We start from the raw sequence: 21,634 nt of genomic DNA on the forward strand, positions 1-21,634 counted from the left end.
CTACAACGACCGTAGCATCTACATCTATTTAGACACCCAGGCAGCTCTGAAATCATTGGCAGCTCCTGCAACAACATCTAAGATTATTGCAGAATGTCACAATGCTCTGGTGGAGCTAGGGGGAAGCAATAGGGTAAACCTAATGTGGGTCCCTGGCCACTCAGGGATTGGTGGCAATGAACGAGCCAGCAGATGGCCAGAATGGTGGCAAAGACTCCATTCATTGGACCAGAATGTGTCCTGACAATCACCAAGGCTTTGATCAAACTAGAACTACAGAACTGGCTTAGAAGATAGCACATAGAACACTGAACCAAGGACTATAGGCAAAAACATGGTAAGGTAATGATGTCAAAGCCGTGTTTTGAAAGAAGCTTTCTAATTCTGGGCTTCAATAGGAAAGAGATTAAACTCGTGGTTGGACTGATGACCAGCCATGGGAATTTGAAAAAACACCTACATGCAATGGGTATAATGAAAGAAGACCCTAAATGTAGCATCTGTGATGAGAGTGAAGAAACTGCTGCACGGTATTGGAGAGCAAGACAGACAGAATTTTCGGGGCAACTAGAAGTGAAGAAATTGGGTCTATCAAATAACTGGTAAAGGGACTCCTTGCACTATCTAAGGGCACTGGCTGGCATTACTAGATATACAGGGAGCAATACCGCACAATAAACTGTTTAGGTGTGGGCAGTGCCAGTTTAGACCACAGCTGTTTTAGATTACCTACAAAAATTAAATCAAATCAATCATCCTTAGTGAATTTTTGTTTAGGTTGTTTTTTTTGACGAATTGACTATTGTGCAGTGTGATGCAAATGGGTCCAATTTAATTGGTTGTAATTCAAATTTGGTATGTGCTACATAGTAACCTAAAGCACCATGTACATGAGCAGGAAATTATGATCTCACCTGATATGAACCACTTGTTTGTATAGAAATATTTCCTTGTATTTAGTTATTTTAACAACGGCACATGAGGGGAGTTTATCATGTTTTTACTGATATTTAATGTAATATTTATCTTAGAATGTTTGGTAAGCTTTTAAAGTGACCAGCATGGGGAGGTGCTTATTTCAAGTTGTTTAGTTTCAACAAAAACTATGTACTTTCACTCATTGTTATTTTCATTTACTTTTGTAAGATGTTTTGAAGGTGACTAGCATGGTATGGTTTTATGAGGTTTTAAATAAGCAGTGCTGCTGTGCCTCAGTCTTTCATAATATATTTATGTTTCTCACATAGTCTGTGCTGGTGAACAGTTACTGTTCATTCTGCATAGGTCTTGACATTAGTTGTACACAAGTCTCTGGGCAGTCAACCAGTTGTGCCGTTTCAGCTCTCTAAAAGTGTATGGACAATAGGATTTTGAGCAAAATGTGAGAATTTTTGCATTTTCTCATTACTTTCAGTAGTTGTGCGTTATTGTGACTGACAAACTTTCACTTTGCGCAACTGATAATTCTGTTTTTTGCTGAACTTTGATGGACAGTGACACAGCATCACCAATGAACTTTTATTAACACACAGTTGGAACTTTCATTTTAGTTCTGATTTCACAGTAGCTTATGTAATGGGGAATCTGTCATGTATTCTTAATTATTCACATAAGTCAACTGCATTGATCTTCAGTCTGAAGTGTTCAACCTTTATGTAACGGGGGAATCTGTCATATATTCTTAATTATTCATGTAAGTTAACTGCATTGATCTTCAGTCTGAAGTGTTCAACCTTGCTATATGAACCTATATAATTCAATTTAATTATTTTAAGTATGGCAATTTCTATTTTTGTGTCTTACATTGACAGTACACACCATGCAACTTAACTCTGTCACTGTGTTTAAATTTCCTTATTTAGTTTTCACTGCATTTAATTTCTGTTTAAACAACTTGTTTAAGTATACATTAACTATTGCAATATATGCCTAACTTCATACTTTTAAATGGTGCTTGACTGACAAAACCTAGTGTAGACAGCTGGTGATTTTAACAGGGTAGATACTCAGTGGTGGATGGCCTTGACCCATGCATGGGACTGTAGAGGGACACTCTGACATCAGATCTGTTCACTAGCCTGAAACTCAATACGTCATAGGGCCAATTTCAAAACATTAACATTACGCATCTTGATTGTTATTCTCAATAAGGAGTTAGCTCACAGTGTCAGCAGCTGGACTGAAGTCACCATCAGTCACCCTACTGGCACACAAACTGAAGATAACACACACAAGGCCCAAATATTCAATTTGCTCTTCCAAACCTAATTCATCATGGAACATTGTAATGGAGTTCCTTCTTTCAGTACTGACATCAACATCAAAATGACAGATTTTGAGATGATCAATTTCTGTTGATTTTCTACTGTGTAGCCACTTAATAGAAAAAAGGCACCTGGAATGTATGAGATGGCTGTACAATACCGCTCATATTACACTGAACTTCTTCCTTCTGTAACACTAACATATAAAACATCTCTAAGGCCATGAAATTTTCCTAGTGACTGGAAGAAGGCACCAATCAATCGTATTCTCAATTAGTGTCACCTCATGGATGCACATAATCATAGCAAAATGAAGTGTGTGCATGAATAATGCTGCATGGCACATATCGGAGTTTTCAGGAAATCGAAAAAAACCGTTAATAAAAATGTAATAGCAGATATGTATTGTTTGCAGATACAGACTGTTGAAAATAGTGGGTTGTGCTTTTTAAAACTGTGCTAAGGATAGGTCTAAAAAAAAACATGACTATTAAAACAGAAATATAGTGTATAGCATTACTGCAAATCACTCTGTATTCTGCTGTAAGGATAAGGTTGCCTATTATATGAAAGTTTTAAATAAGAAAATTATAACCAGATACAAAGTAATATTTATTGTAAATTGATTAAATGGTCTTCAAAACGTAATAGAACATGAGTTTGTTATCAAGTTGAGAGCCAAAGCTGGCACATTACACACAGTTGGCACACTTAATGTTTTCATAAAATGCCTGAATTTTGATTCCATGTATTTCATGTCCAACAGATCGCTTTTCTTCTCCTTGCCAGTTTCAGTACCCACTGTAGAGCAACCAAAAATCAAAACGCAACAGAATTTCTTTTAATTCATGTTCACAACCATGTTTCACAATAAAATGTTTTTCACATGGATGAAAACATGCTTATGCCTGAAGGATAGTCACTGCATAGCTTCAACCAGAGCACACCAATAATTTTCAAAGCAGGTGGTGTTTTGAGAACCAGCTCAACAGATCATATGCCCTTTAATTCCTCCATCATCTCCTGAATGGTCAATTTTGAAGGTGCTACAGAGGCCTAAGATACGACATGTTTCCATTCTAAACGAGCCATAACTTCTGACACTTTCTTTTCTCAAATACTGCAAAGTTCCTGTCACAAGATAAGAAACTGTGACTCAAACATAAAAGCTTTTTATGTATTTCTACACAGTAGTTGCAGTTGACCAGATAGAAATGAAGTTCTAAAATTCACCAGTTATTGTTCTGCCCAACATGGTGCTCAGACCATAGAATTAGTTTGTGTTCCATAACTTCTTCAAGCATCACAAATTTAATAAGATAGGAAACTATTTTGGCTGAACCACACCTTGCATCAGATCCATCCCCTAAATTTACCGTGTTACTGAAGTACCAAAGTCATGAACCATGAAAACAGCAGCTGTCTCTGGCAGAATACCATGGAATGTGCCAATGTATGACAAAGTAGAACCTGTTGAAGGTCCACATATGTAACATATATGTTGTTGTTCCTGTTCAGCCATTTCTGTATTGTTTTTTAGCAGTTTGTATGCTCAGTCTGCTTTTGCATGACACTACTGATGTAACTTCTATGTTGTGCATTTGTATCTCATCCGAAGCTGCAATCGTAAAGAATCTATACATTCAGCAGAGATTGAGATTGCGGTACAGACATTCTTTTGAAGATTTATCCCTACTTTGAGAAACTCAAACTGAGTGGTCACTCCACTTTCCAGTTTATGTTGAAGAGAGAGTTTTCATTGCTGGTTGATGCAGAATATGTCAAAAAATGTTTTTTGGCACCCTTCTTTTGACTGGACTTCATATTTGGAAGTGGCTTGTTTACACGAAGTACCGTCTGTCTTACCTTCCTTTTGTCTGCGTGGCACACCCATTTATGTGGAGTTTATCAAGCAAATTGACTTTTCATTGTGCATCAAGGCATGGTATTCTTTGTACAGCTTTAACTTAATTTACATATTTATGTCCTATAATCCTTCTTTTGACCACACTTCTGTATTGCGTACATGATCGTGAATCATGCTGTCAATGCTACTACCCAATATTCAACTGAAGTATCATACTTCACATTCTGTTTTAATAATATAGCAGTGTGATTCTACTTTTTAATCATAAAGACAGAGCTGTAGTTAGTTTTATCCATGTTAATTATTTTTACTGTAATATTGTCAGAAGACGCACATAAGGTATGTTGTTAGAGCCATGTACTCTACAGGACACACATGCTGCCATTCAGGACACTTGTTATTCTATTAACATATGTCCTTTTACAAAACCAATCGAACCAATCCAACATTATTCAACTCACTTGCATTGGTGGCTGTTTCGCAAGAACTACCTTTCCTTTTGTGATTTATGTTCCAATCCATCATCATGAAGTCTTTTTCTCTTAATATCCTGCCAATTACCCAAGTTAATTTTCTTTTTGTTGCATTATTTGCACTTTTTAAATCACTTGCTGTAACCATCACCTTGCTACACTGTGTAATTCTTGTAACACCTTGCAAGCAGACAATATGGTGGTCATCTCACACTGTCGTCACATCATGTCCTCCACTACCTTGTTTCCATTGGTTCATTATCTGCCTCACTGTTGACGCAGCTTGCCTTGTGTGAACCAAAACATGACAGAATGACCAATAATGCTGCCCCATTTGAAAACACACACATCCTGATATTCCAACTTGTGGAACTGGCAAGGAATAGTGGCACTTGATTACATGTTCCTATTTCATATGACATCTCTTCACCAAGTGCTGTGTAACACTGACCTGTCCTATCACACAAAAGATGGCAATACTGGGCCTATGGGCACATCACCTCACTGGCATTTAAATCATGTATTACGTTTCTACTGTTGTACAGACCTTTTACTATGGCATGGTGCAAACCACTGCTTCAGTGTGTTCATAAAGTCCTGGAACACTTTCAATTATTTATTGCACGAGTACCAAACACTGTACACATATCATACATATGTCATTTTGAAGAGAAACACCAAAATGTTTTTTTTTATGTCTGTCACCACAGCATAATTTGGTAATATGGCGATAGTTGGCACTAGTTGCAAACATGGCAAAATCAGATACGGAGCAATCTTTGTGTGTGTTGGATTTTGACAAAAATAAGTCTGCTACAGCTGTTCAACAGATGTTTAGAACCAAGTACAGTAAGACGACACCAACAAGGAAGGCCATTTACCACTGACACAACAAAATCATTACAAAAGGTTGCTTGTGCCTGGCAAAGAGAAGTGGACATCCCAGTGTGAGTGAAGTGAATGTGGAGCACATAAGAGAGAGATGCTGAGATGGATAGGGCAAGAATTCGATTACTGTATTGATGTCTGCTGGGTTACTCATGGTTCACATATCAAGTGTTTGTAAAAAAACTTTCAGAGTAATTTTTTAAAATGCAATATGTATGAAATCTGTCCAATTTTTAGTTCTTGTGCAATAAATAATTGAAAGTGTTCCTGGACTTTATCTACACTCTGTATTTTAACATTATTTCTGTATCCATATTCTGGAGCTACAGATACAAACATCAAGATGAAAGTAAGTAACCTAGCCAACTTCAGAATTATTATGAAATTAATTTACCTACTTTTGATCTACATTTTGATCATCCCAATTATGTTAAGAACAGTGCACCTCCTGCAAAATGTACCTCGCTTTAACAGTGCCAGCTGTTAATTCTAGAGAAACAGACTGAGAGCTATACTACTACAACATGGCCTTCAATCATTTACACTACATTTGTGAATTGCAACATAAGAATATTTTAAGTAATGAGATCTCTGTCCCACTTACAAGTTAGAAACCACACACTTTTGCACAATGAATGAAGTATAAAAGCAACACCAAAACAGTATTTCGCAAACCCTTTACCCATTCAACAGTGTAGTACTTGTTGCTCAGGCATTATGTGGCTCCAGTGGGGTGGAGTAACAGAAAACTTATGAACGTGCATCATCAAAAGCTGTACTTTGGAGGGTCGTAACTGTAAAATATTAGAATTACAGCCCAAATTTCAATGTCAGATCAACTGCAGCGCTGATGTCTTGCAAGCATCATATTTTATGGAATCACGTAATGGAAAATCCTGCATGGAATGTAACAATATTATGAAGAGCAAAGTCGATTTTTTGGTTGATTTTGGGTATAAAGGAACCAAACTACAGGGTCATCAGCACCTTTTTTCCTGACAGAAGCAAGGCTCAAGGTACAAAAACACCCAACACCACACACACACACACACACACACACACACACACACACAAACGAATGGAATGAACAGAAAACGGGGAAAACATACACCACAAGGAAAAGTAGAAGAAGGTATAAAAACCATAGAGCATGTGGTCTGGGCTGGCTGATCACAATAGTAAACGAGGATGTGCCAGCCACTCTGCAACACATTAAAATGTCCACCCCAAGAAAGACAAGGCGAGATGAACTTATGTAGGGAAAAGATGACCACAAAGAGAAACAAATGCAAAGAAAGTGCGACAGTTAGAATGGAGGGAGGGTGATTACCTCAGAGGAAGGCTAAATGCCCATCCTTAAATGGTACGATAAAACCCCCCTCATGAATAAAACGTGAAACTAAATCTGCTGTTGAAGCACTGTTGCCCAACAACGAGGGTAGTGTGCTGTGAAGGTTAAAAGTCCACCACAGAGTGGCTAAAAGTGGGCAGTCCAGCAAGGTGTGGATGACAGTCATATGTCAGCCACAGTGACACCGAAGTGGGTCTATCCGACTGGAGGTGGCCATGTGCAAAAGGCTCACATGGAGGACTTCCACACATTCATAGTCTTCTTAAGTGCACACAGTTTCTTATGCATACTGAGATTATGCCATTCCGTCTCCCAAACCTGGAAAATCTTGTGGTGTAATAATGATCGCAGGTCAGTTACAGGGATGTTGATCACCAGACGGCGTTTCCAGCCTGTCTGGAAGTTCATTTCCTGGGATTCCGACATGGCCTGGGGTCCACACAAACAACACAAAACGACTGGACCATTACAGGGCATACATAGACTCCTGGATGGATGCTACCAAAGGACAGTGGGGGTAGCACTAGTCAATAGCTTGTAGGCAGCTCAATGATTTGGTACATAGAAGAAACGACTCGACAGGGCATGAGTGGATGCACTCAAGAGCACGAGAAATGGCTGCCAGCTCTGCAGTCAAAACACTGCAGCTGTCTGGCAAGGAGTGCTGTTCAATATGTTCCCCATGAACATACACGAAGCCAACGTGACCATCATCCACTGACCTGTCCGTGTAAACCACTTCATGGTCGCAGTACATGTCAGAATCGAGAGGAAGTGACAGCAGAGAGCTGCAGGGTTAACTGAGTCCTTAGGGCCCTGTGAAATGTCCAGGCAAAGCTTCAGCCTCAGTGAACACCATGGAGGTTTACGTGAAAAGACCTTGAGCACAGGTGGTAAAAGCAAAGATTCCACTTCACACACAAGAGATCGGATGCAAACCACCATCTTAAACCCTAACCTGGGCCTCTAATGCAGGAGACGAAACGCCATGGATGGGAAAATAATATGGTAATTCGGATGCTCAGGAGAACTATGAATGTATGCAACGTAACTGGCGAGCAGTTGTGCACATCTAACCTTCAATGGAGGGACACCAGTCTGGTCACTGGACTTGCCCTGAAGCCTCCTGTTGGCAGTCAACACCACAGTGGTGCACTGGGTCGAGTAAACGTAACGCCGAAGGAGCTGCCAAAGAATAAACCAGACTCCCATAGTCAAGATGGGGTTGAACAAGGGCTCTGTAGAGCTGCAACACCATAGAGCGATCTGCACCCCAGCTGGTGTTATTCAGGCAGCAGAGGGCATTGAGGTGATACCAGCACTTCCATTTCAGCTGATGGAGATGAGGAAGCTATGTCAATCAGGCATCGAAATCCAGTCACAAGAATCGATATGTCTCCATTACAGTGAGTGGATCATCATTAAGGTAAAATTCTGGCTCTCGATGAATGGTGCGACGCTGACAGAAGTGCATGACACACGACTTCACAGCTGAAAACTGGAAGCCGTGAGCTAGAGCCCGTGATTGCATCTTGTGAATGGTTCTCTGTAGGCGCTGCTCAGCAACACCAGTATTGGAGGAGTAGTACGAAATGCAGAAGTCGTCTGCATGCAGAGAAGGTGAAACCAACGGTTTGACAGCTGCTGCAAGACCGTTAATGGAAACTAAAAATAGAGAGACACTCAATACGGACCCCTGCACGACCCCATTCTCCTGGATATGGGGGAAAATATGGGAGGCACCAACAACTTGGACATGGAAAATACGGAGCGATAGGAAATTTTGGATAAAAATCGGGAGTGGGCCCCAGAGACCCCACTCATACAATGTGGCAAGGATACGATGTTGCCAGGTCATGTCTTAAGCTTTCCAAAAATCAAAGAAGATGGCAACACGGTGTTGGCATCTGCAAAAGGCTGTTCTGATGGCAGACTCGAGAGAAACTATCAATGGTAGAGTGACCCTGGCAGAAACTGCCCTGGCAGAAACTGCCCTGTCATGCAGCCAGTAGTCCATGTGACTCCAGGACCCAACACAACTGATGACTTACCGTATGTCCTAACAGCTTACAAAGAACGTTGTGAAGCTGATGGGCTGATAGCTATCCCCATCAAGTGGGTTTTTACTGGATTTGATCACTGAAATAATGGTGTTCTTCCACTATTGCGATGGAAAGATGCCATCGCACCAGAGGTTGTTGGAGATGATGAGATGTTGCTTGTACAACAAGAGATGTTTCATAATCTGACTGTGGATCCAATCTGGCCCAGGAGCTGTGTCAGGGCAATGTGCAAGGACACTGAGGAGTTCCCACTCTGTAAATCGAGCATTATAGTGTTCAACGTAACATTCAGTGAACTGGAGGGCTTTCCTTTCCATCCACCATTTGAGGGTGCGAAATGCTGGGGGTTAATTCTCTGACATGGAGGCTCAACCAGAGTGCTCAGTAAAGTGCTCGACAATTGTGTTTGCGTCCATAGATATCATGCCATTGATGTTAATGCCAGTAACACCTGTTGGGGTCTTGTACTCACAAACACATCTGATTCTCATATTGACTTGGGAAGGGGACGCATAGGCACCCAATGGCCGAGATGTTAATCTCCTAACACACCTGTTTCCGTCTTTTTATAAGCTGGCAAATACAGGTACAAGCCCTTTAAAGGCTATTAGCTGCTCTAGGGAAGGGTGCCACTTACGTCGCTGTAGAGCTCGCCGATGCTCTTTAATGGCCTCAGCGATCTCCGGCGACCACCAAGGTAGTAACAACTTTTGCCGGGGCCACCCTAAAGAACAAGGGATTGTTTTTTCTGCCACAGAAACGATCGTTCTAGTGACCTGCTCAACTACCACATCCATGATACCATGTGGAGGAGTTTCAATGGTGACAGCAGAGGTGAAAGCTTCCCACTCTTCCTTGTTTAAAGACCATCTTGGTAGACGTCCTTGGGAATGGTAGTAGGGGAGTGACAGGAAGATGGGAAGGTGGTCACTACCACACAAGTCATCGTGGGCTCCCCAGTGGACAGGGAGAGGTCCTGGGATAAATCAGTGGCCAAGTAAATGCCATGAGCCACACTGAAATGTGTGGGGGGGCCCCAGTATTTAAGAGGCAGAGGTCGAGTTGAGACACTAAAGTTTCGACATCTCTACATCCAGTACGCACAGTGCCAAGGGGTTAAGGACCTCAATATCTCCCAAAAGTAGGAAAGGTCAGAGAGTTGATGAATCAGTGCAGCCAATGCATTCAGGGGTACTGCACCATATGGAGGAAGATATACATTGCAGACAGTTATTTCCTGTGTCATCCTTATCCTAACAGCCACAGCATCAAGAGTGGTTTGAAGGGGCACAGGTTAACTGCATACTGAGTTCAGGCCATAGACGCGACTTAGACCTGACACTCTATGGAGTGGAGTGTCTGCTGTGGCATTAGTGGAGACCTTGGGAGAGAGGGTCCCAAAGCACCTCTTCCGCATGAGACGAACTGGAGGAGGTTGTTGCTTCTCTGGCTGGGGGGAAGGGATCGATGTCCCCTGCATTTAGGGGGAGTCCTTGCTCCCAAAGTAGGTACTTGTGATGGCAGTTGTAATATAGCTGCAGCACATGTTGATGTCAACCAAATGGGGTGTAATCACTCCAATTTACGTTTAGCCTCTTGGTAAGTCAACTGGTCCTGGGTCTTGTACTCTATGATTTTCTGCTCCTTTTGGAGTACTGTGCAGTCTGGCGAGCTGGGGGAGTGCTGCTCTCCACAGTTGATATGAGGTGGAGGAGGCTCATGGGAAGTACCTGGCTGCAGTGGACACCCGCAATCTCGACATGTGGTGTTGGAAGTGCTCCAGGAAGACATGTGCCCAAATTTCCAGCACTTAGAGCACCGCATAGGGGGAGGGACGTATGGTTTCACATCACAACAGTAAACTGTCACCTTGACCTTCTCAGGCAATGAATCACCCTCAAAGGCCAAGATGAAGGCACCGGCAGCACCCCTGTTGTCTTTGGGTCCCCTGTAAATGCGCCAGATGAAATGAACACCCCGCATTCTAGATTGGCGTGGAGCTTTTGTCAGACTGCAAGATGAGGTCGCAATGGAAAATAATTCCCTGGACCATGTTGAGGGTTTTATGGGGAGTGACGGAAACAGGAATATCACCCAGCTGGTCACAAGTGAGTGACACCCGGGATTGGGCTGGGGATGCTGTCTGAATCGAGACTGCACCGCTTCTCATCTTGGACAGTACTGTCACTTCCTCAAACTTACCCTCAAGATGTTTAACAAAAAATTGAGGCTTCGTGCATAGAAAGGAGTCCTTGTACATTCTGCTACAGGCTAAATACCAAGGCGAATATGGCTCTCTTCTTTCTGTAGCCCTATGACAAACCCATGGTATAGCAAGGGAGGGAAGCGATTTAAGATCATATCTGTCAGCATTGTACTCAATCTTGCCCTTCATAAGAGACTGCTGGCGCTATACAGTCACCAGCAAGATGTGACTTACTCTGCTTCATTGCGGGTCATCTGCCATGATGCCACCCACTCCTATATCAGGGGATCTCCGCATGGGCCCCACACAGCCCCAGCATAGGCCACTTGGCACGATGGCCGTTGCTGGGAGTCCTGGTGCCCCAGGAAGATTGGTATCTACTGCTTGGCATATGTGGGGAGTTTGCAGCTCAGGCATCAGCAGTGCAATCCCTGTGTTGTCAGGGGACTACCACCAAAGGGGTACATGATGGCTCTACCACAACAGACTGGCTACCATGCTGGATATTGGGCACAGAGAAATCCAATACTGTCATGGGGGCGAAAGAGTACAGGAGACAACGGAAGAAGATGACATACCCCGGAAAGTGTCCATGCTCAAATAGTTGAATTGCAGGTGGAGATGCAAAGCCATGACAAGAGGCTCCGGAGAGCGCACTATGGTAACTCATGCACCACGTAAGGCATCCTTCCCTATATGGCCTGCACTTCTGTAGAATTTGTAAAGAGGCAGGTCAAATGATAAAATGGGGCCTGAACTTATGGGGCCAAAAAGTGAGAGACTCCTGTTAGTCACCTCTTACAACAGGCAGGGATACCTCAAGCCTATTCTAACCCCTCGACCAGCAGGGGGAAGCAAAGTTGACACTCGCCATATTGTGAAGATGCTAAGTCACAGATAGGCACAACAAAAAGAGTGTCACAAATAAAACTTTTGGCCCGTAAGTCTTCCATCAAAATTAGATCACACACACACACACACACACACACACACGACTGCAGTCAGGCAACTCTAGCCACACTGTGAGCAGCAGCATCACTGCATGATGGGAGTGTTGACTGGGCAGGGGTAACGAGAAGACTGGGGTGGGAAGGCATAGTAGGGGAGGGGTGACGTACAGTGCAGTGCTGCTGGGGAGTATGCAAGGATGAGGTGGAAAGAGGGTATTGCAGCTGTGTGCTATCAGGCAGTTAAATGGTGGGCAGGTGAGAGGTGGGGAGGTGGCTACCAAACAAGGAGAGAAGTGAAATGACTGGGTGCGATGGTGGAATGAGGGCTGTATGGTGCTAGAATGGAACAGGAAGCTGGATGGGTGAGGACAAGGACTAATGAAGATTGAGGCCACGAGGGTTACATGAATGTAGGGTAAGTTCCCAATTGCACAATTCAGGAAAGCTGGTGTTAGTGGGAAGGTTCCATAGGGCATAGAATGTAAAGCAGTCATTGAAATGTAGAATGTCATGCTGGGCAGCATGCTCAGCAACCAAGTGGTCCACTTTTTTTGGTGGCCAACCATGTGGATAGATGGCTAGTTGGTTGTCATGCCCAGATAGAATGTAGCACAGTGGTTGCAGCTTAGCTTGTAGATCACATGACGGGTTTCACAGGTAGCCCTGTCTTTGATGGCATAGGTGATGTTTCTAATGGTGGTGGGATGTATGGGACAGGTCTTGCATCTAGGTCTATTACAGGGGTGTGAGCCATGAGGTAAGGGGTTGGGAGCAGGGGTTGTGTAGGAATGGATGAGTAGATTGTGTAGGTTTGGTGGACGGTGGAATACCACTGTGCGAGGTGTGTGAAGAATAGTGGGCAGAACCTTTCTCACTTCAGGGCACAATGAGACGTAATCAAAACCCTACTGGAGAATGTAATTCAGTTGCTCCAGTCCTGGGTGGTACTGAGTTACAAGGGGAATGCTCCTCTTAGGCCAGAGAATGGGTTACTGGAAAGATAAGGCATGAGAGATTTGTTATTGTACAAGATTGGGAGGATAATTATGATCAGTGAAGGCTTCAGTGAGAACCTCAGTATATTTTACAGACTATAAGATGCTATGGGCTATAAGGCACACTTCCATTTTAACCACTTTTTAAAAAGTAACATTTTTACAATTTTTAATATGAGATTGCAAAGCCAGGCTAAAAAAAAAAATTCTTTGTGTTTAAAACCGAACTGACCTAAAGGCCCCTGAATATCCAAATTTAGCTTCTCCGTCATGACCACTATTTTCTTCATGTAAGAGATGGTCTTCACTGCCCACCAGAGCATTACTTAGGCTGTACTTCTTGAAATATTTGACCATAATGTCTTCTCTTACTCTACACCACCACTTTTTTCCATTGATACACTTGTTTGATTGTAGGTCCTTTCAATTATCTCTCTGGTGTGAGTCCTTGTTGGGTTTTGTCTGTAGCATGTCAATTGAATATGGGCAGAAAATACGCCAGAGCAGAAGTGAGCTGCAACAGAGCCAGCTGCAGGTGGGTGGGAGTATTAGATGCTGCACAGAAAAACATGACCAACTGGCGTTGCGAAGCTGAGTCAGTTGGGTGTGTTATAGCATCAGCCAATGCTGCTGTGCTTTAGTGGAATGTCGGGAGACTTTCCTCACTTGCCACCAGTTGTGCCTGAAGCCCTCAATGAACATAGTCTGGAATGTGTAAGCATTCAGCCATTCGTGTACTAAATGATTCTTTTCTCAATATCAGAGCCAACAACACCCACAAGCCTGTGACACCCAGAGTGATATCCTAGAATGTAGTATGGGGTCTGCCGTTTCACCATTACACAGCCTGCCGTGATGCACAAGGGAGCTGGTTGCTCACTGGAGGAAGTTCACGGCGATCATCAGCTGCACCACTGCAGTTTCATCACTGTCACAGCCAGAGAGACTGCTGACAGCAGCACTGAGTGACCCCATATTCAGCCTTTCACTGTCAGCAATGCCAGATGTCTACTATTTCACTTGAGAGGCAATTGGAAGCCTCTAAAAAGCTGTTCCTGAGGGTTAGAATAAGAAAGTAATTAAACATATCTACAGTTGCCCTGACATCTCATTTCACTCTCCACGTGTGACAATCCAAGGGCCATGCAACACTGATGTCAGAACACTGCCTTCTTCTTAGAGCAATGTTTTAAGCTACACCCTATGTTACAGTGAATCACAAACAAAAAGAAAATTCTTATATTTTAGTCATGGAAGAAACATCTGACAGTAATGAATTTTATGAAGTACATTTTATTGCAAATAGAGAACCAGTGGATTTTTCTACCCTTACAGGTAATGGAAGGCATGATTAGTTAGTGACTGTTAGATGTGCACAGTGTAACGTCGAGGGTCACTAAGTGCAATGTATGAAATCACCTCTAGGAAAATGTTACGCATGTAATCATTTGGGCCATATGTGTATGCAGTGCTGGGAGTCAATATGGCTCATAATTACATGTAAGAAGTAAGTTAATGTATGTTGTCTTCTTGTCTTATGAATGTTAGTTCTTGAAAAGAGTGTTGTGACGGACAAAGCTTCAATAGAACCAGTGACACAAGGTGTGCCACAGCCAGAAGCAGTATGCATATTGTTAGGAAATGTAGCACAAATACCAGCAGATTATAAAGAACTACGTGGGTTGACAAGATCACTATCGTTAAACAGAGTGTAAATTTGTCAGACAAAAGTTTAATTGCTCCTTGTCCTGGTAAAACAACTGACAATGAGCAGGTCTTCACCTGCGATATCTGGCTCAGATGCAAGGTTGGTCTCATGAAGTACTATTGACTGTTACAAAACTCAGGCTCACGGGGGAAGTAAAAACGTATTTAGGGTATACAGAAGCTCTGAAGGGAGCCACAACATTCGAAGAATTTAAAGAAGGGTTAATTCAAAGATTTAGGGATCAAAATAGTGCCAGACACTACAGGGAAAAATTATCAGTAATGACTAAGAAAAATACACAAACTATGGAATAATTTGCAGATAGGATAAGGAAAATTAATGGACATACCTGTGCATTGGGGCAGGATGCCGAAGTCAATGACATTATTTCGCAAGAAGCAGAGCAGGGGGTCTTCAATGCTTTTTTTAAGAGGGCTGCATGCGGAAATGTCATAATGTGTGTGGACAGGGTGTCTGACAGATTTGCGCACAGCAGTATGGTAACTACAGTGTGTGAGAAGATCAATTTGCTGACTGGAATGCAGAACAAATGGACAGTGTTTGCAGCCAGTATACAACATTTCAAGTTTGGACAAACAGGCCATGTAAGGATGAAGTGTCACCAACCTCAGGGTGACGTGAATAAAGTATTAAACACTAGGTGGGACCCCTAGTCCATCTATGGTGATTCCCAGTAAGACTAGATGCTACACTCCTGGAAATTGAAATAAGAACACCGTGAATTCATTGTCCCAGGAAGGGGAAACTTTATTGACACATTCCTGGGGTCAGATACATCACATGATCACACTGACAGAACCACAGGCACATAGACACAGGCAACAGAGCATGCACAATGTCGGCACTAGTACAGTGTATATCCACCTTTCGCAGCAATGCAGGCTGCTATTCTCCCATGGAGACGATCATAGAGATGCTGGATGTAGTCCTGTGGAACGGCTTGCCATGCCATTTCCACCTGGCGCCTCAGCTGGACCAGCGTTCGTGCTGGACGTGCAGACCGCGTGAGACGACGCTTCATCCAGTCCCAAACATGCTCAATGGGGGACAGATCCGGAGATCTTGCTGGCCAGGGTAGTTGACTTACACCTTCTAGAGCACGTTGGGTGGCACGGGATACATGCGGACGTGCATTGTCCTGTTGGAACAGCAAGTTCCCTTGCCGGTCTAGGAATGGTAGAACGATGGGTTCGATGACGGTTTGGATGTACCGTACACTATTCAGTGTCCCCTCAACGATCACCAGTGGTGTACGGCCAGTGTAGGAGATCGCTCCCCACACCATGATGCCGGGTGTTGGCCCTGTGTGCCTCGGTCGCATGCAGTCCTGATTGTGGCGCTCACCTGCACGGCGCCAAACACGCATACGACCATCATTGGCACCAAGGCAGAAGCGACTCTCATCGCTGAAGACGACACGTCTCCATTCGTCCCTCCATTCACGCCTGTCGCGACACCACTGGAGGCGGGCTGCACGATGTTGGGGCGTGAGCGGAAGACGGCCTAACGGTGTGCGGGACCGTAGCCCAGCTTCATGGAGACGGTTGCGAATGGTCCTCGCCGATACCCCAGGAGCAACAGTGTCCCTAATTTGCTGGGAAGTGGCGGTGCGTAGGCACTGCGTAGGATCCTACGGTCTTGGCGTGCATCCGTGCGTCGCTGCGGTCCGGTCCCAGGTCGACAGGCACGTGCACCTTCCGCCGACCACTGGCGACAACATCGATGTACTGTGGAGACCTCACGCCCCACGTGTTGAGCAATTCGGCGGTACGTCCACCCGGCCTCCCGCATGCCCACTATACGCCCTCGCTCAAAGTCCGTCAACTGCACATACGGTTCACGTCCACGCTGTCGCGGCATGCTACCAGTGTTAAAGACTGTGATGGAGCTCCGTATGCCACGGCAAACTGGCTGACACTGACGGCGGCGGTGCACAAATGCTGCGCAGCTAGCGCCATTTGACGGCCAACACCGCGGTTCCTGGTGTGTCCGCTGTGCCGTGCGTGTGATCATTGCTTTTACAGCCCTCTCGCAGTGTCCGGAGCAAGTATGGTGGGTCTGACACACCGGTGTCAATGTGTTCTTTTTTCCATTTCCAGGAGTGTACATAACTGTATGGAGAAGTGGATGTGATGAAAACTGCGTGCAGTAAGAAGAATAGCAGGAAAAAATGGATTCCATGATATTACTGGACACAGGGGACATGTTTCAGTTGCCAGTACAGATCTGGTGAAATGTAAGCAATTGGACCCACCACAGTACACACTGCATTGAGTGGGAATAAAGACATCACACCATTAGGATGGTGGACATAAGCATTCACCCAGATACTGCTCAAGATAAACTACAATTAGAGATTGTGCCACTTGCAAATGAGGGCTACGACATGATTCTTGAATTAGATTTCTTTTATCAGCATTGTGCCATAATCAACTTCAAACTACATAGGGTGGAACGTGGCAGAAAGATGCTTCAGTTAGGTTAAGTTATGGTACAGAGGTGGCAAGGAGAGTGTGTTGCAAAAGATGAACCAATTAAACCTTGAACAACCATTAAGACTTGATTTTCATGATTATGTATCTAAGGGTACTCTGAAATTACTTTGGGTCAGTGCTGAGTCTAGTTTGCCAGTAGGAATTTTGTGTGTGAAGGAACCATTAGAAGAGAATGAAGTATTAGATCAGGTGGGTTATTTATTTAACAGATGTATCATGCACGTACCTGTTTCTATGTAACATTTCAGCATGGAGGGCATATGATTAACAAACCAGTTGTTAATTGCTAACATGAATATCTTGGAGGAAGAAGAATGGGGCATTTAGGGGTCAGCCACGGAGAATTGACAGACATCACTGAAACTGTATGGGAAGCAAAAGTAAAGCACCTAGAGGGAAACAATAGGGAACAGATGAAAAAACTACTTTTGGAATTCAATGATTTATTTTTTTCCAAAAGGACCATTATCAGGTACGCATATTGCACAACACTGCATACCAATAGGAAATGAATCATCAGTCTAACACAAACCATATGGAATAGCTAGCAACTTTCACCCAATTTTGGAGTTCTAAACTGATGAACAGCTGAATGATGGAATAACTGAAGAATGTGATAGTCAATGGTGGGCAGGAATAGTTGTGCCAGAAATATAGGTTTTGGTTTGATTACAGACACCTAAATGCAAAAACCATAATGGATGCCTACCCTTTCCCACACATCACAGAAACTATGGATCATTCAGAGCAATGCTAATATTTTACAACAATGGATTTGAAGAGTGATTATCACCAGATAGAGCATGCACCACAGGACTGAAACAAAACCGCATTTCTGGCACCCTGGGGACACTACCAAATCAGAAGGATGCCATCCTCATTAAAGAAAAGGACCTGTAACATTTCAGAGATTGTTGGACGCAATACTCAAAAGTTTGAAACCATAGCAATGCTCTGTGTATCTTGATGACATAATCGTCTATGGAAGTGATATCAAACAGCATATGAAGTGATTAAGGGAAGTATTCCTACGGTTAAAAGAAGTGAAGTTGACACTGAGTACAGAAAAGTGTGATTTTGCAACGGAAAAGATAGCATACCTAGGACATATGACAAGATGGAGTTAAGGCAGACCCAAGATTAATTAGAGCTGTATGTTAATTTCCTGTAACATAATCTGTAAAAGAGTAGCAATCATTCTGGACTTGTGAACTATTACCACCAGTTGATAAAAGGAAATGCAGATATTGCCAGAAGGTTACACAATTGTTAAAAGAAGGGTACTAAATTTGTGTGGTCACAACAGTACCAACATGCTTTTGAGGAGTTAAAACAAGCTTTAACATCCAGCCCAAAACTGGTATTTTCAGATTTTAATAGAGAATCTATTTTGTTATGTGACACATAAAACCATGCACCAGGCTGTCTTATTATAAGAGGTGGAATGAATAGAACATCTAGTAGCTTATGCTCAAGGCAACTGAATTCTGCAGAATGAAATTATTCCACAAGGGAGAGTGGGATGTTAATCTTATTTATGAACTCACATATTTCAAATTTTATCTGTATGGTAAAACATTTAGAGTAACAACAGATCACATGGCATTAAAATGGTTGTTGGGGTTAAAGAAACCTTACCAATAGGTTGACATCATGGGCAGCAAGCCTAAGCAAATTTGATTTTGAACTTACACATAAAACTGAGAAGAAGCATGGACATGTAGACAGCTGAAGTACAAAAGCAGCAGTATTACATACTAGTAGGAATATCAGGGAACTACAAACCCAAGTACAAGTCTTAGAGAGGGAAGTAGTTGTTAAAATGGTTGCAGTCCGTAGAAGATAGTGTTTCAGCTAGGGGTAAATTTGTCACAAGAAGACCAGTATTTAAAGGGTCTAAGGAAAGTACAGAAGGAACTATCACCAAAGCTGACGTTGGTTTCAGAACCTGAGCACAAAGACTTGTCCTTTAATTTGGAGTAGAAACAGCAACAGTCGGAACTGATCGAAGTTTCCATATCCACTTCTGTAACAGTAGCATGGAAACAAGCACATCATGAGTGATACATAATTCATGCATAACTCTTCAAGTGGGGAATATTGAAGAAACTTGTAAGAGTAAAAACTCAGTGACTGTTATTAACTGCAAAAGACAAAGGAAGTTATGTGGAAATGGAGAAAGCAAAGTTACAAAAATGTCACTGAGAGGAAATCACAGTCAGTCTGAGTATGGTAATAAGAGCGGGGCAGGATTCCTGTGCAGTGAAATTGCTAATGGGACAGGGGAGGAAAGAGAGTGCAATAAAGAAGAGGTCCACACAGAATTGTACTTTCAGCAAGTAGAGGCACGTGGGTTGGACCCTAGCTTTGACAAGATGGTAGTAGGATCTAGCTGTTTCAAGAAGTGGAGGGGTACATCAGCAATGAGGGTAGGATGAAAGGTGAATGCTTTCTAATTAAATGGAACAGCATGCAACATAATGGGGTCTACTTTCTGCATGTCCACCACGACTGCTGGGAGAACTCACTTCAGCATTTCACAGCCACATTTGTACTGGCCAGAAGAGCCCATGGAAGTGCCACCTGCCGTAAACCTAAGCAGCTTAAATATAACTCTAGGGCCAGAACTAATGTCATCTATGAACACATTTCTGAACAAGGAGGGACCAATCTCTGTGGAAACCTTATTGCGGCATGTAAATTAATATTGCGAAAATCAGCACCAGAAAGAGACAACACTGTTGTCATACCAACCACTGCAGTGGCACTTGTTCTGCTGGGCCTGATGTTCTTCTGGTACATAAAAGACAAAGAACATGACTGAGTTCGGACAGAGCTATAGTTCACATTCCACTGGGTTGGATAACCTGAGCATAAAAGCAGTAGAATGAAGCACAATGCACTGTGATACAGTATGAAGAATAATCGATTTATTTTCACTTTTAAGTGGAAGGTAGAGAGTTAGAAAAAATTGTGTAGGAAGCACAGTAATGAAATTAGTTCCATGGTGTTTGAGTTAAGGTGCAGGGAAAGGGGCCCTATGGAAATGAGTAAGATTCAGTGAAAGGGTTAAGGCAACTAATTGTTAGAATGATACTTAAGAAGCGAAATAAGGATGGAAATACTGGTCGCCAGTAACTCTGGTGTAATGGGTAGTATAGTTTGGTCAATCCAAGGGACAGAGTCTTTATAAAAAGGTCAGTGTAATGTATTTACAATAATTGGTAAAAAAAAACATGCCACAGCAGAAGTGAGTTGAAACAGGGCCAGCTGCCGATGGGCGAGTTATGCATTGGAAAGCAAAACATGGCCAACTGGCTTTGCAAAGCAGAGCCAGCTAGGCATAGTATAGCAACAGCCAATGCTGCAACATGCTAGTGGAAAGACAGAAGCTTTTCATCAAACAAACATAATCTGGAGCAGAGAAGTAATAAGCAGTTTATGCACTACATGATTCTTGTCCCACCCTTACAGCCTACACCAAATGACTGTGACACACAGAGTGACATCCTGGAATGCAGCATGGGGTCCACCTTTTGAACACAAGACAAAGCAGCCTGCCCTGGGTCACAAGCAAGCTGCCTGCTCACTCTAGACATTGCCTTCTGTGAAGTGTCAGAGTTAGACATACAGCAGGTCTCCGACAACAAAGGCCACTCTGCCAAAGCAATCTGCACACAGATTACCTTGATCCAACATGTCCAGCAAGTGCTCCAAGCTCATATGCCCGTTGCCGTGCAGTACTAAGGCAGTCTGTTGTGACCTTACAGCCAAATAACAGTCCTCTCTGCTGAAGTCACACGTGGTCAACCCAGCAGTGGGCTTTGGGATACATTTCTGTCTCTATGAACAGTCACCACATCCACGAAACAACAGAACAATTCACACTAAGCCATCAGGCCACATCAATTTTTGACTGTCCTGCTTCTTTCTATGGCCCTCCACTGACGAGTCTGGTAGGCATTTTCTCTGTGTCAAACTGCACTATCTGTAGCTGTGTACACAGCAATTGTGGATGTGGGGCTACCCAACAAACACTACCTCATTTCATACGTGCCCTGAAATCACTGGCATAGTTGTCAGTTGACCAGAATGCTATCTTCAATGCAGACCATGATTGTACAGATATCTGGTTGAATGTTTGTAGGATTGTATCGTGAATTAAACACAGGACAGGGAAGTAGTTGTTTGTTGCTTTAACTGCATATGTGAATGTTGCTTTGGTCATTTTACATTCAGTCCTAAATTCGCACATGTAGTCTTTTTAATTTTTTAGTTCTTCCTTACTAGCAAGCCAATCAAGAATGGCTATTTTTGGTGGAGGAGGACAAAATGCCACTCAGCTGCTCTGTC

The 21,634-nt window shown here is 43.1% G+C and overlaps 1 protein-coding gene across 6 annotated transcripts in view; it reads right to left on the reverse strand.

Annotated features, from left to right (window-relative positions):
* LOC126159803 (zinc finger protein 729-like) overlaps positions 1-21,634 on the reverse strand; it is a 119,180-nt gene that overhangs the window by 48,192 nt on the left and 49,354 nt on the right. Inside the window, exon 5 of one of the 6 annotated variants that reach the window (XM_049916594.1) lies at positions 2,999-3,065. The exons of the other annotated variants lie outside the window; for them this stretch is intronic. Coding sequence (XP_049772551.1) covers positions 3,018-3,065 — 48 coding nt within the window. The 3' untranslated portion in view covers positions 2,999-3,017. Of the gene's footprint in view, positions 1-2,998; positions 3,066-21,634 lie in introns of those variants that run through there. 6 annotated transcript variants of the gene reach the window in all.

Source organism: Schistocerca cancellata, unplaced genomic scaffold (genome assembly GCF_023864275.1).
Source record: "Schistocerca cancellata isolate TAMUIC-IGC-003103 unplaced genomic scaffold, iqSchCanc2.1 HiC_scaffold_1147, whole genome shotgun sequence".
NCBI classification, from domain to species: Eukaryota; Metazoa; Arthropoda; class Insecta; order Orthoptera; family Acrididae; genus Schistocerca; species Schistocerca cancellata.